Source organism: Anneissia japonica, unplaced genomic scaffold (assembly GCF_011630105.1).
Source record: "Anneissia japonica isolate Jap-2015-1 unplaced genomic scaffold, ASM1163010v1 scaffold1785_len1016330_cov206, whole genome shotgun sequence".
Taxonomy (NCBI): Eukaryota; Metazoa; Echinodermata; class Crinoidea; order Comatulida; family Comatulidae; genus Anneissia; species Anneissia japonica.
Genome location: NW_022694363.1, coordinates 762,107 through 777,016, shown reverse-complemented (window position 1 = coordinate 777,016; position 14,910 = coordinate 762,107). Strand labels below are relative to the sequence as shown.

The window sequence follows — 14,910 nt, the reverse complement described above, 5'->3', positions numbered from 1 at the left end:
GTTTCTCGCGTTTTCGCTGCTTGCGTTTCTCGCGTTCCTCACGTTCCTCGCGTTCCTCGCGTTCCCACTGCTCACGTCTCTCGCGTCTCTCGCGTTCCTCGCGTTCCCACTGCTCACGTCTGTCACGTTCCTTGCGTTCCTCACGTTCCCACTGTTCACGTCTCTCGCGTCTCTCGCGTTCCTCGCGTTCCCACTGCTCACGTCTCTCGCGTCTCTCGCGTTCCTCGCGTTCCCACTGCTCACGTCTCTCGCGTCTCTCGCGTTCCTCGCGTTCCCACTGATCGCGTTTCTCGCGTCTCTCGCGTTCCTCGCGTCTCCACTGCTCACGTCCTGTCTCTTATACACATCTAGATGTGTATAAGAGACAGCCGTTATACCGCGCCCTGTAAAGTCATCACTCTGTCCCAAAATTTGCTTATCCGCCGTCTACATTTAGTAGTTGCGAACTTCGAGAACACCCTAAAACTTACAACGAATAGTTTATTTTACGTGTATGTCTCATAATAAATTATTGTCTTATGTGGTTGTTTGTCTTTTATTTGAAAGCAAGAAAAACAAAACAAATGTATAGTGTTTCAGAATACGCCAATGGCAAAGACTTACCTCATTGATGACGTCATGTGCCATACGACTGAGTGTGGAATTTTCGATTCCATTTTGCACAGTTGGATATCGCCTATATTCGAGTTAGATTTCAGCAATGTCAATTAGTTCCCATGGCAATAATAATTTCAAAATTTGTACTTTTTCGTGAGCTTATATTTATCCGTAATACCTTTACATTATTAATTTCTTTTTACAAATAGGCCTAAGTACTTTATTATCAATTGATGATTCATATTTTCCTATGGTTGTCTGTCTATTTGGATATAGGCTAGGCCACACATGCCTTCTGTGATTATTTTGTTACTGAAACCTATTTTTTATTAATAAATGAAACATTAAACAAGCTGCTTTTAGTTGTAACAAAATTCAGCACCTTTAGTTATATCAATTCTTTAATTACCTTTTTTATATATCATATTATTATTATCATCTAATTCAGTTATTTTGTGTTTTGTTCAAGCGCTCTGGGTTACAGCCATGCTTGGTATGTGCCCCATAGGGTTTTGCGAAACATGATTCTGTGTGATACTCCACAAATCAGGAAATTTAAGTCCTGAAACACTGTCGTCAAGCAAGGTCAAGCACTGCAGTAGGAGCACGACGTACGGTTGTGACTGAATTGTTAGGAGCAAACAATATTTTAAAAATTAGTTTTAGGTTGTCGCCATGTTGAAAACAGAAATCTTTGCGCCATGAATATCACCTTGACTATCAATATTTTGAAGCAATGCTTAAATTTGGCGAAAGCATGATTATTTGAGTTTTCCATGAATACTTGCCTAATATGTCGGCTTGAAGTATGTAAGTCCACGGTACAGAAGTCAGTGGGAAATGACTCGCAGTTGAAATTGTTAAATCGATGGATTTCTTTTGATTGTGCTCATGAAGCAATTGTTGAAGAAACGTAATAATTAGTATGCGTTCACTATTTCTTGATTCTTTGCTAATGCAGTGGTAAGAAATAAGTCGTCTTCAATAAAGACAAGGAAGTTCACCAACTTAAGGTGCGTATACTGTTCACTTAAATTATCTTTTTTACACACAATTATGATTATAGGCCTATAACATGTCTTTGGAGATTTTTAGTTAATCCCCCCTCCCCCACTTCCCCAACAAGACATTGAACTGCTCAGACTAAGCTCAACATAACGATTCAGATTATTCACATCCACCAACTGCATAACTAAGTGATGCTCTATAAACCAAATGTCTTTTGAGTCTTAGGGAGTAGAGCTGTGAGAAAACCTCTGACGTGACAGGATTTGTACCCGGAACCCACACTGGAAGCAAGTATCTCACCTTCAAGTTCACTCCACATTACACTATTTAGCACTATATACATTTTCTATTACAACCTGTGTGTCAAGATGTTCTGTATTAGGTCACATCCTACAAATATTTTAAGAATCAGGTGTTGATATAATGATATATACAATAATAATGTACACAATAATAATGAGTTTACAAACGACTCTTCTATTTTTCTATAGCTTTCTATTTTTTTGCCTATTTTTTTTTTCTACAGCTGACACACCAAAAATGTGGCTATCATAAAGAGGTTATAGAATTACGTCCTATTAAATTATAAACGAGGTGTCATTATGGATGATTATACTTTCTTTACAATAATTTCTACTAGAGGTAATAATCGGATGAAGAGCACCGGTACCTTTAACACTCCAACCCGCGGCGGAGAAGAGCACCTAACGGTTTCCTCCCCACCCTAACCCGTGTCTGCCCAGACTCCTACACCTGTTAACATTTATAGGCCTTGAGATTTGGCGACGATCTCTAGACGACTTTCTTATCTAATTATTATATTAGATGGCGTGATACGTACCATAATTTATCTAAGCTGTGTATTATTTCAACTAATAACGCTTGAATTATTTGAATATATTATTGAATCTACTACGTACAATTAGAGTTTTGCTCATTGTTTAAATTAAGTGCGCCCGAAGAAGACTTAATGTTTTGTAATGTTCGTTGTAACACAGGCCCTATATACGAATAGTGTCTGTGGTTTTACTCTCAAGTTCTTCCTCCAATCCCCTCTAAATTTGCCAGAAACTTTTCCACGGCAAAATATCAAGCTGTTATTTCGACCATGTAGGGCGAACAATTAGCCTCGGCACTGCTCACCTGCAGAGATACGCAGCGTTTGATCTGGCTTTGCTCTTTTTGCCGCCACTCCAACAACCTGCGTTCGTGGGAAGTATAATAATACGATAGCTGCTTCACAACATGTTAGCTCCATGGTCTAAATTTGTTGCGATTCACTAGATAATCGGAACCTTATTGCATTAGTTAGATCTATCACATTTTGCTGTATGATCTTTCGTTTCCAACTACAGTTTTTGTTGGAATTCATAGCGAACTACAGTGCCAATACCAAATGCAATGACGATGATGAATTAAATATTTTGATATTTTTAATCATCTTTCAGTCCCAGCATCACCAATTTCAGATTGTGCAAATCATTTCTGCCGCACACTATTTCATTCGATAAGCCTCATGACACTAATATTTTATTTGATATTTATACAGTAATATCTGTAGTTGATATTTGGATATACAATTAAAGAAATTAAAAGGCAGGCTTATGTCGGAGTAGTAAAGGCCTAGGCCTATCTGTTATTCAAGGAAAGCCATTTGAGGGACTATCTAATCTCGAAACTTTGGATTTAAGTTTCAACCAAATTTGTACAATTGCGAATATTTTTGATGGGTTGTCAAATTTGATAACACTTAACTTAGGAAACAATGAAATTACAGAGTTACCACACGACATGTTTAAAGGACTTTCAAATCTTCAGACATTAGAACTTCAACACAACAAAATACAAACACTTGGAGCTAATGCTTTTGGAAATACTCCGCATTTAAAACGTTTACGGATTGACCATAACGATTTAACTGCATTGCATATGCAACCTTTTAATAATCTGAAGAAATTGCAGCATCTTGACCTCGGCTACAATAATCTAAAAACTATTGGAAACAATAGTTTTTCCACTTGTTCCAAACTTGAATATTTAAAATTGAATGACAACATGTTGACCTCCATTACGAAAGATTTATTTGGCGATCATACACTCTTCAAGGAACTTCAGTCTTTTCATCTCAGCAACAACCGAATTGGATTTATTGCCAACACATCTTTAAATGGTATGAAGAATATGCGTTATTTACACCTTGATAACAATTGCATTCTCGAGTTACAAACTTCCACCTTTAAAGAATTGCACCTTCTCGAATTTCTACATTTGCAGCACAATGAACTAGTTACTTTATCTGAGGACGCTTTTGAAGGATTACATGAGCTCCAGTATCTAGATGTTTCTTTTAATAACTTACACGTTTTAAAACCAACAATTTTTAGAGACAACTCTGCATTAAAAACATTGTCAATTAGCAGTAACAAAATAAGCCATCTTGCAAATACAACGTTTGCTACCTTAGTCTATTTAAACGCCATCTACGCGGAAGGTAACATGATAGATACAATCCAGGGTATTGATTTTAAGCATCTCAGTAGGCTGTCAACTCTTCACTTGGATCAAAATTTGATCACAATTATTGAAGAAAGTGCATTAACTGGATTAAAGAATCTAGTCAAATTGCACCTAAGAAATAACAAGTTAAAGGCTTTTCCGAGTCAAGTGCTATCAGACTTAAAATCACTCAGAACAGTGGATCTTCGCGAAAATGAAATTGTAACTTTGCAGCCGCCATCAATGAATCAGTCGGTTGATCTTCTTTTGAGTGGAAACCCGCTTAGTTGCGACTGTGCCTTGAAAGGGTTGAAAGAATGGTTTACCACATCAAGAAAAACTCAGTATCTAGAATGCAACAAACCAACAAACTTACGTGGACAAAACATATTTAGTTTAAAATTAGAATCTTTTCAGTGTAAAGCTCCATACTTTACCAAAATATCGCAGAACTTGAGAGTGGAAGTAGGAGATGACGTGAGGCTATTTTGCGAAGTAGAAGGTTTTCCAAAACCAGTTTTGAAGTGGTATGATATTGGAAACTCTGAAATCAAAACTTCACTAAAAGATATTGAACGATATGAAATACTTTCAAATGGAATATTGAATATTAAAAACGTATCTATAAATGATGCAGGTGTATACACATGTAGTGCGTCGAATGCAGGTGGCAGAGAGGATAGGACAATTAATCTGAATGTTGTAGACAAAGATGGTTCTAAAGCAGGTGTAATAGGTGGCGGTCTATTTGCAATAATTCTTGTTGTCGGAGTTGGTTTAGGACTATACATGTATCTGTGGAGTTACAAACGAAGGCGACTGGTTACCAACACAAGTGAAAGTAACGACCAAGCTTACATGTCTGTCTCTATCGGAGGATTTCCAACAGAGCATGAATGTGGAAGCCAAGGATCTATACACTCAGAAGTGGTGTACGCTACAATAGGGGCAGGTGGAACGTCTGAAGAGAACAAAACTAACGAAAAAGAACATGGTTATCAATCAATATGGAAACCACCTGTCATCAAGATAAATGAGGAAAGTAACGAAAATGAACCCGTAAAGAAGGGAATACGCATTCGCAAACCTGGTAGTCCTGGTTACATGACGATGCTTCCACAAGCTAGCGAAACTAGCACAGGGCCACAATTTAAACCTTCTTCATCTACACTAGCATCCCCTAGGTTTATAAAAAATAACGCCAGAAAAACAGCACCTTCTCGATTTGAACCATCTCGTTTTTCAAAACCGAAGGAAAAATTAGAAAATGAGTTGAAACAATTTCCAAATGTTGCGACAATTCTTACGCAGCGAGAAAATCCTATACAAAATACACTTGAAAAACCAAAACCCCTGACGTCTCTGTATGCATGTCCAAAGGGTAAAATAAAGCTTCAAGTGGAGCAGTTGGAAAGCATAACCAAAAAAAATGAATGTGATCGATCAGGACCCGACAAAAGTTTCACTATGCCTCGGTCACGCGTCGACAGCGAAGAAAGTCGTGCTAAAGAACCAATAACTGTAGGTAGTAGGCCAAGAAGAGGATCTGCAAGTAAAATTCAATATTCAAACAAAGTGTATGATTCTGTTGTCACATGATTGAAATTCTGTCTCAACGTTCATATTAAAACTGCCCGAACAAACAATTCTGTAACCGAACTTGATAATAATAATGGTGGACTTATAAGGCGCATATTGTCATGACCTCTATGCGCATCACAATGATAAATAAGTTTTAAAATAGAAATATCAAAATAATATGTGTCTAAGTATACTCATACTCCTTAAACGAAGTTATACTGTAGTTCGCCGTTGGCTCCGGAGAACTCATCCATCCTTTGTTCAGCTGTTGGTTTTTACTTGCTGCTGGGTGACCAAAGCACCCTCGCCTCAGCAGTCACAAAGACAAATCTGAATGGGCTTGTCAAATTGGTCGCCGACGCCTCGACTGGATGGAGTTCAGTGTCGTGCTCAGAACAAACCTAACTAAATTAAGCTACGCTTCTTAACTACCTTAAGCAACACTTAACTACTTTTGGTCAAAAATTATCCCCCGCCGGACAATCTAAGACATAGGCTGGATAGGGGGGTCACCCCCACAGTTTAACTTCCTTGGTATCATTTTGTTCCTACGGGCATAAAAAAACAAAAAATATAGCGATGCATTGTATGTACTCGCGTCATGTGTAATGGTCGTTAGTGTTTTATTGTCAGTACTTTTTTTGGGGTGGGGGAGGGAGTGGTAACATTTATGGTCATAACCTGTGATGTAAAAAGCTCATCAATATTATTTTGATAGCAATGTGTAGCATATATGTTTCTTAATCATATGCAGTTTAAATAAAATTCATCCGACAATTATTAAAGTCACTAGAGGTCTAAAAGTCATCGACCTTTTTCTAAAATGCAATTTTTTTTTGCATTTACATATCAATAAACTTCAGTGTCATATCTCTAATTTTGGATGTATTTGATACAAAATGTGTTTTTCTTGTACATATGGAATACAAAAATTGATGTTAAGGAGAAAAACATTAAAATGCATTATGTACTATTGTACATTGTATATGATCCTAGAAATTTGTAATCAACAACAGTTTTGGGGGTAGGGGGTAACATCTATGCTTATAACTCTTGATTTATTCAATGGATTTGTATGATGTTGGTAACAACATTTAGCCTATAGATTGGTCAGCCATTAAAATTGAAAAAGTTTTGAAACAGGCAGAAATTGAACTAGAGGTCAAAATAACTATTTCATTGACCTCCATAGATAGTTGTAAATTTATTCCCAATTCATCCACAAATGTTTACAAACCTACAGTTGTGAGTAGATTTGATACTAATTACTATTTTCTATTAGGCCTACTAGTAAGCATATGGAATATGCTTATAACTCATGATTTATTGGATGGATTTGCATGATGTTGGTATCAACATGTAGCCTGTAGATTTTCAGCCATTCAAATTGACGTATCTAAAGGTCAAAAGGTCGTTGACCTCTGTAGAAAAATACACATTCTTCCCAAAAACCGTGGCACATATTCTTTATGACAATAATATTGTCATAAAGAATATTATAATAGAAATATATAGTGGCGAAAGTTATGTTAAAAGTTTCCCACACGAATAAAATAAACGAGCGGTACTCGATAAAGACAACTTGGTTTCTTGCTTCAAACAAGGTATCCATTCGTAGGACAATTAATCTGAATGTTGTAGACAAAGATGGTTCTAAAGCAGGTGTAATAGGTGGCGGTCTATTTGCAATAATTCTTGTTGTCGGAGTTGGTTTAGGACTATACATGTATCTGTGGAGTTACAAACGAAGGCGACTGGTTACCAACACAAGTGAAAGTAACGACCAAGCTTACATGTCTGTCTCTATCGGAGGTTATAGGGTAATACGCCCGCGCGCGATCCAAAAGCGGGGAACACATAGGTTTGTCGCGTCAAAGGGATCTGTTGCCGAGTGATCTCCTTCTCAATAATACCTCCATGGTTTTAACAAGGTAATTCAACAAAAGGACGCACATCTCGGGACATAGATGTGTATAAGAGACAGATCTCTATGGTATAAGTGCATGTCGTTGGCAAGTTGTTGCTAACGAAAAAATGTGAATTATAGGGTAATACGCCCGCGCGCGATCCAAAAGCGGGGAACACATAGGTTTGTCGCGTCAAAGGGATCTGTTGCCGAGTGATCTCCTTCTCAATAATACCTCCATGGTTCAACCTCGGCAAAAGGAGATAATTCACAGTTATGCAACACGGTGGCAGAAGTTTTTTAGATCCAGCCGTACGCGGCGCCCCATTGTTTGTATTCCCAACATGCATTTCGGTGTAACAGTTTTTTTCTGTGGGGAGAACTCTATCTTGTGTTCTAGTATCTTTGATCTCCACAGCCAAGCAGAGTTGACCGTCACCAGCAACACAGATCTTCTTCAGACTATTTGGTGTTTTCTCTGTCATCCCCGTAACACACACACACAAAATGTGAGTATGCGTGGGCTTAGGCCTAGACTAGGCTAAGTTTGGGAAAATTACTGCTATCTTCTTAGATTCATGGCAGTAGACACGTGTAGGATGTCAGTTCCAGTCTGCAATGTGGTACTCTACTGACATCTAGAGGCCTACTAGGCCTAGGCCTAGGCCCTAGCTACCGGGGAATTTCCTGTCTAGGCTAGGGTACCTAGGCCTAGCCTAGCCTACATGGCCCGGCTCACCTAGGCTACTGTAAGCATCTGTCCTTGCGTTCTACTAGTGCTAACTGGGTTAAGGGTTAACTGTAATGTTTAGGGCCTTGCTTAGTGGCAAATTATGAGGCCTTGCAACTACTGTACGTGCTGGTCCATCAGCTTGAATCAGACAGAGAGAGATATGACCACTTTTCTCCAGCTTCATCACTATCATCAACATAATTAAAGGTAAGCCTAACTAGGCCTAAGTCATATCTGTCATTATCATCATTATCTTCAGCTTGACTCTGAATTTCATCATACACTAGGCCTACCCTACCTAACCCTGTGGCCTAGAGCTCAGGCATCGTCAGTTTCTAGGCTAGCCTAGCTAGTAGTAGGCCTATTCTAGACGCTCTTTTAAGTGCTGCCTTGTCGCGTTGGTAGATTAAAATGTTTTTTTTTTAATTTATGAGTGCGGGAGGTTTTTTTGTTTTTTTTTCTTTGGAGGGGGGCTGGGGTTGGATGGATTATACCCGGAGATGCCCGTGTGCATGAACAGAACGAACATGACATCGTTTTCCGAAGTGGCAGATGCATTTAAACAACTGCCTAGTGATCCAATGGCCTACAGTACTAGGCTAGGCCCTATCCAAAACTAGGCCTAGGCCTATATTCCTGTGAAAAAATCAGACATTACTCAAGCGTCAAAGGGATGGGAACACCCTAATCAATAGTTAGGCCTACGCGTCTAGGCTTTGGTCTTTACCTCGAGCTAGGCCAGCCTTTGCCTAAATAAAGTTTCTTGATGTCGTAGGTTAGTTTTTGCCCAATAACAACCAATCCAACCAAACACAAGTATCACAGGGAAGACCGTCCACTTGTAATGCATTATGTAACAAGTTATTTTTAGCAGCGGGAGTCTCTCTCTGTTGTGGTACATGCTGTGAATCAACAATCCGATCAGCCATTAGGTGGGTCTCTGTAGGGACCATGGTAGGGACGGGCCGTAGTGTTGCCTATTTTTAGCCGCAGCAGCTGTGGAACACGCAAGTCTAAACGTTGTAAATTAATTATTTGATCAGTCTACTGGGCGAGTCTCTATACGGACAGACCGCGGTGTTGTCTATTTTTAACTGCAGTTAGCGAGCTTATTTTTAGCGACAGTAAACAAGTTTATAATAAAGAATGGGTTTGCATTTTCAACTTTACGGCGACCCAATGTCTGATCTAATCACTTGGAAGAGTTTGTAGTCTGCCAAATTCGGAGCCAATTCCTTTATATTTTGTGAGCATTTGTTTTTTGCAAAGTTGTTTTTATGCAGTTAAAATAAATGATGCGACAAAAAAAAAAAAAATAAATAACAATAAAATTATTCCAGCATTATTATTTCCGAATTTTTTGATGCAGGCGGGAGTGATATTCTAATAAATGTTTCTATTTGCCCTCAGAAAAAATTTCACTTCGAACCACATTCATTCTAAAAAACATACTCAAAAAATTAAAGGTTTAGATTCATGTAAATGTTTTTGTGATTGTTTAATTGCTCAAATAATGCTAACAACTGGTTTACTGACCTTCCTTGATTGCAGCTTTTACAAGAAATACAACCCCATAGCTGTCCTTGAAAATTGAAGGACCTGAAAATAATGTAGTATTCCTCCATAGATATAAAACAATGGAAACCAATCTGTGGGTCTTTGATCAGTAGATTAAGCCTAAAACAAGCTTTTAGTATTATAACAATCATTGTCATTGAAAAGGCTTGTTTACACAAAGCCTGAATTCATTTGCGCATAGCAGTTCATTTACACAGTGCACAACAACTGTCATCATGCACATAACCTTAGATAGTGGGTTGTTCTACACTCTGTATGTTTAGCAAAGGATGACCAGTGCCACTGATCAATTAGATTATTTTGGTGTACAACACATTCGTCATGAGAAGAATTTGGTGTCGTCTGTGTCATGCTTTCACGCTTAAGGACCAAAATGTCATGCCTAGATTTCAAAATATATGCAGTAGAACCCCAGCTTTGGGACATCTATTACTGTAAGGGGACACGCCTATAATAAGGTGACACTTTTTTGGCCACAAAACAAGAGAAAGTATATCTTTTAACACTACAGCATACCCAAAAGGTGTCCCCTTAATAGGGCTTCTAGTGTATATACTGATAAGTGTTATTCACCATTAATAGCTCTGTATAAACTGGCTTTGAAGCTCTGTCTAAACTGGCTTTGAAGCTTTGTCCATGCGATCAAATTTTCTTTGACAAAAGAACAGTTTTATGCCCATATATAGTCACGATGTGATGTCACCAAGACCATATTTAGGCATGTTACATGTTTTGTCAAATAAAATTTGATAGTCTGGAGAGTGCTTTATGATTTTAATATATGAAATTGACAGTCTTTTATAGGGTATGGTAATGGATCAATCTCTAAGCTGGGCCATAGTATCAAGTGTGCTTACATGGACAACATTGTACAATATCATCTGTCTAATGAACCCACAACGCAGTTATGAGTGGAATTGCCGTATCCTTACATTGATTCATGCTATCGTGATTGTAACCATGTCTGCATGTTTTGGATTTATTTATAATCCATGGCCATTCACACATCCTGGTAGGTTTTAATAGGCTGTAAGTGTATTGACATACATTCTATCCTATATATATACTGTCTCTTATACACATCTAGATGTGTATAAGAGACAGGGCTTAGGCCTAGGCTAGGCTAGCCTAGCCTTGTCAGGGTGGATTTCGGGTAAGAGAAAACACATTATCTGGTGCCGCTAGCTGGCATCCGCCCTTGATATCGTGGATCAAGCCTTGCTATTATTATGTGAGTACCTCTGTTTAAAATTGTTATTTATTTGTACATCATCGTTGCATTTGGCAAATTGCCTGAGCAGGCCTGACACCCCTCTTCTCCTGGTTAACGATTCTTTTGACAGCTAGGCCTCCCTAGCCTAGCCTAGGTAGATCCTAACCAACAGCGAAACTTTTTATTTTGTATACAGTATTTGAGTATAAGAGACAGTGGTTATCCTCTGCGAAGTTTTGCAGCTAGTTTGCAGTGGACTTGCTGCAATATAAATATCACATGGCATAAATTATATATTTCCACCTTTATTAGAATGATTTATATTTTTTAATAAAGTTGATTTGGATAATAAGACGTTCATTGTTTTTGGTTTTTTTTGGTGGGGGGTTGTTTTCTTTGCTAATATTAATTTATCAAATCATCTTTGAACTAAAAAAGGAGACGTCAAATTTGTGGTGCCAGGATTTCAATGATCACTATGTTATCAATGAGGCCTACTGTAAGTATAGTAATTTAATACAATAGTATAGAGATATGTAAATAAAGTGAATAATTACTATATTGAGATACAATGAATACATATCCAAATTCAGCACTATGACATTCCAAGTTATATGTTATTCCACTACCTTCTTTAACTAAAAGGTATGTGAATGATTATAATATACAGTAATTATATAGAATCAATGTAAGCCCTAAATAAATGGAAAGTAGACCAGTGCTACCACTCTGGCCTAGTGAAATGTGATGTATTAATATGTAACACATTATAATTTAATGAATATATTTATAGAAAAATAAATACCAAAATGCAAGTTGTGTGTTCTGGGGCACCTGATCACAAAAACAATATTCATGTTTGCAAATACAGTACCACTTAAAACCTAGTTTCAAACCTAAATATCTAATTTATTCACAGGCATGCATTATTCTGGCATAAATCACAACATTAAATGCTAGGAAAATAATGTTAAACAAAGTTAATTTAAACATGACCGGTATTTTTATGATCCTTTGCTTTCATAATGTAATATTCTGTCGAGAAGTTAATAGGTGAAAAATAGCCCAATTTTTTAAAAACGCAAATGGTATACCTCACAGTTTTTGTAGAAATAGGACAATCTTTCGACCTGCCATTTCTGTAGCACCTACGGATCATACAAATGTGTTCTGTAGCACCTGCGAACCACCAAAAACCAACTAAATGGAAAACAGCCCAATGGAAAAAACATGCTAAGGGGTTCACAGTTTTTGTCGAAATTGGACAATTTTTCGACCCTGCCAATTTGCGGTTCTTATGTGTTCTATGACATCTACGGATCATACACTAAAGACCAACTATGTGAAAAATAGCCCCATTTTCAGAAAAAAAAGTCTAAAGGGTATAGCTAACAGGTTTTGTCGAAATTTGAAGCATTTTCAGTTTTGTGTTCTGTAGCACATATGCATCACAAAAAAACTATCCATGTTTGCAAACACCATTTCAAACCTAGTTTTAAGTCTAAATAATATCTAATTAATTCATTAGGCATAATAATTAATAACATTACATAATATGAAAAAGATGTTAATTTATTTAAAACATAATCGGTGCAAGCATTTGTCGAAATTGGACGATTTTTTTTTCACCCTGCAATTTTGTTTGTGGCACCTACGGATCATACATATATGTTCTGTGCACCTACAGACCTTAAGAATGGAAAAATCACAAACAAAATGGACGATTTTAGATCCTGCTATTTTTCTTTTGTTTTGTGTTCTGTGGATTGTACGGAACCTACGAATAAAAAAAATTCACAAAAAACAAGGTGAAAAATAGCCAAATTTAGGAAACAACGTAAAGGCTATAGCTTACAGTTTTTGTCGAAGTTCTTGACCCTGCAATATTACGGCTGTAAGTGGGTTTCTCAACTAGTGGGTGTGATAAAAGATACTAGATAAATATTGCCTTCTTGTATATCCTGTGTATTTCTTCCTCAGTGGTTGGAATTGTTCAAGGGTTGTAGTGCTAGGGTAGCCAATGATCGATCTTTGCTCTTATATTCACACCATGCTCACAACTTTTCATTTTATAAGTATGTGGTATAAATTTAAGGTCCCACTAAAGAAATGTGCAGATATATTTGCAAATAGAGTTGTGGGACATGGACTTATCCACTGGCCATGGCCACTCAAAAACACATTCTGATTGGTCATGTTGGGTTTGATTGACACTCCAAAAACGTCCATTGCCATGCAACCACATGGCAGCTGTAGGTTCCATGTCCTGTATACGTATTTGGCTACGACAGTGCGCTGAATTCACTATGAACAAAGAAAAGGTGAAATGCACTGGCAGGCCAAAATCCCTCTGACGATTAGATGGAAAAGGTTGAAAGACCTGGTTAAAATATTCCTCATTTTCTTTTAAATTTTGTATGAAATAAAATATTTTGTATTGCACATGTAATATGTTGCAATGTACATGTAAATAAATGAAGTACACGATTAAATATATACAGATAATTCTCCAAACCACTCTTTATTTCTGAGAAAAATAAATGACAAGTGAACATTTGATTAAAATAAGATTAACACTTCTTATTCCTAAGAGCAGAGACAATGGAAAACATTTAATATAAAAATATTTATCAACTGCCAAACTATATAACATGTGCACATTTTATATAATGAGCTTTCACAAGCTTGTTTATTAATACAGGCTCCCTCTAATGAAAGACACCTCCAATTCAAGACAATTTTTTATGTGGTCCTAAATTAACAATTGTCTTTTATGTTTATTATTCTAATTAGAAACCAAAGCTGATAAAGACTATGAAAACTCCAGTCCCAAAATTGGTCATTAATTGGAGGGAAACCTCTATAAACAAAATTACATTAAATATCTATAAATTAGATATAATATATATGTATTACTAAAGCCTACATAATTTAAGATTTGTAGAACAAAATTAATACTAGTTAAAAATATTTTTGTATAGCCAGTTGAAAAATGGGCTAAAAAATAAAATACAGTAATCAGAACATTTTGAAAAAATAAACAACTTAAATCAATACTATAAATAAATTCCAACTATTGACATAAACAAAGCTTTTGGATTAACTAATCTATATAAAAATTACATCATAATTTTGTTATAAATATAAAGCAAAGCATAGCATGCTGTATGTTTATTACTGTACTAGTTTACACCATAAATAAAGCAAGCTTTGATGCAGCAATCATAATCACAGAAAAAAGTACACAAGTAAATGTCTAACAAGTTGTAATTTAGTAAATTTTTTTTCAATGAGCATCACAATAAATATTTGACAATGTAACTCACAGGTGAGCAAAACACGGCCCATGGGCCACATGCGCCCCGACAGCGACTTTTTGCAGCTCGCGAAAATGAATTAAAAACCCTATGTATGTGGCCCACCAAACTATTTCGACTAGAAAACACCTTGCTTAGTACCGATCACCTGTAAACAATAATGTTATAAAATAAAGTGGTATAAAAGCAGTGCATGAAGGTTTTCGAAAGCACACTGTAAACATCAAAGTTTGGGTGCGGCCCTCTGTGTTAAATAAAAAACTTACTTTGTCCCTCCAACTAATTTTTATGCCCACCTCTGATGAAACTAATCAGGGGTGTTGCCAGGATTTGCCTGATGAGGGTCTGATGCCCCTAACAGGGGTGGGGGACTCCTCAATGAGAATGCAAGTGGACATAGTTGGGTGTTGCTCAAGATCTCCTGGAAGTGAACCAGAGCAACATATACTAAAGTACCAACAAAGTAAGAATGAAGTACGTG

At 37.0% G+C, this 14,910-nt stretch overlaps 2 protein-coding genes across 2 annotated transcripts in view; one reads left to right on the top strand and one right to left on the bottom strand.

Moving 5' to 3' along the window:
• The window catches only part of LOC117101036 (histone-lysine N-methyltransferase, H3 lysine-79 specific-like), a 5,980-nt gene extending 3,117 nt beyond the window's left edge, over window positions 1-2,863 (bottom strand). Inside the window, exons 1-2 of the mRNA XM_033240902.1 lie at window positions 2,749-2,863; window positions 43-330 (exon numbers count right to left, since the gene is read on the bottom strand). Of these exons, the coding sequence (XP_033096793.1) occupies window positions 43-330; window positions 2,749-2,863 (403 nt within the window). The remainder of the gene's footprint in view (window positions 1-42; window positions 331-2,748) is intronic.
• A 414-nt stretch (window positions 2,864-3,277) lies between these two features.
• Window positions 3,278-7,892, top strand: LOC117101035 (leucine-rich repeat and immunoglobulin-like domain-containing nogo receptor-interacting protein 3). The gene is made up of 3 exons (XM_033240901.1): window positions 3,278-5,697; window positions 7,287-7,494; window positions 7,849-7,892. The coding sequence occupies exons 1-3, from the start codon at window positions 3,397-3,399 to the stop codon at window positions 7,890-7,892; spliced, it is 2,553 nt and encodes an 850-aa protein (XP_033096792.1). The 5' UTR covers window positions 3,278-3,396.
• The last annotated feature ends 7,018 nt before the right edge of the window (window positions 7,893-14,910 follow it).

Coding starts and splice junctions, on each gene's coding strand:
- LOC117101035 (XM_033240901.1), top strand. CDS start 3,397: ATGTTTAAAGGACTTTCAAATCTTCAGACATTAGAACTTCAACACAAC. Junction 5,698..7,286: donor TGTATGATTCTGTTGTCACA/TGATTGAAATTC, acceptor GCTTCAAACAAG/GTATCCATTCGTAGGACAAT. Junction 7,495..7,848: donor CATGTCTGTCTCTATCGGAG/GTTATAGGGTAA, acceptor CCTCGGCAAAAG/GAGATAATTCACAGTTATGC.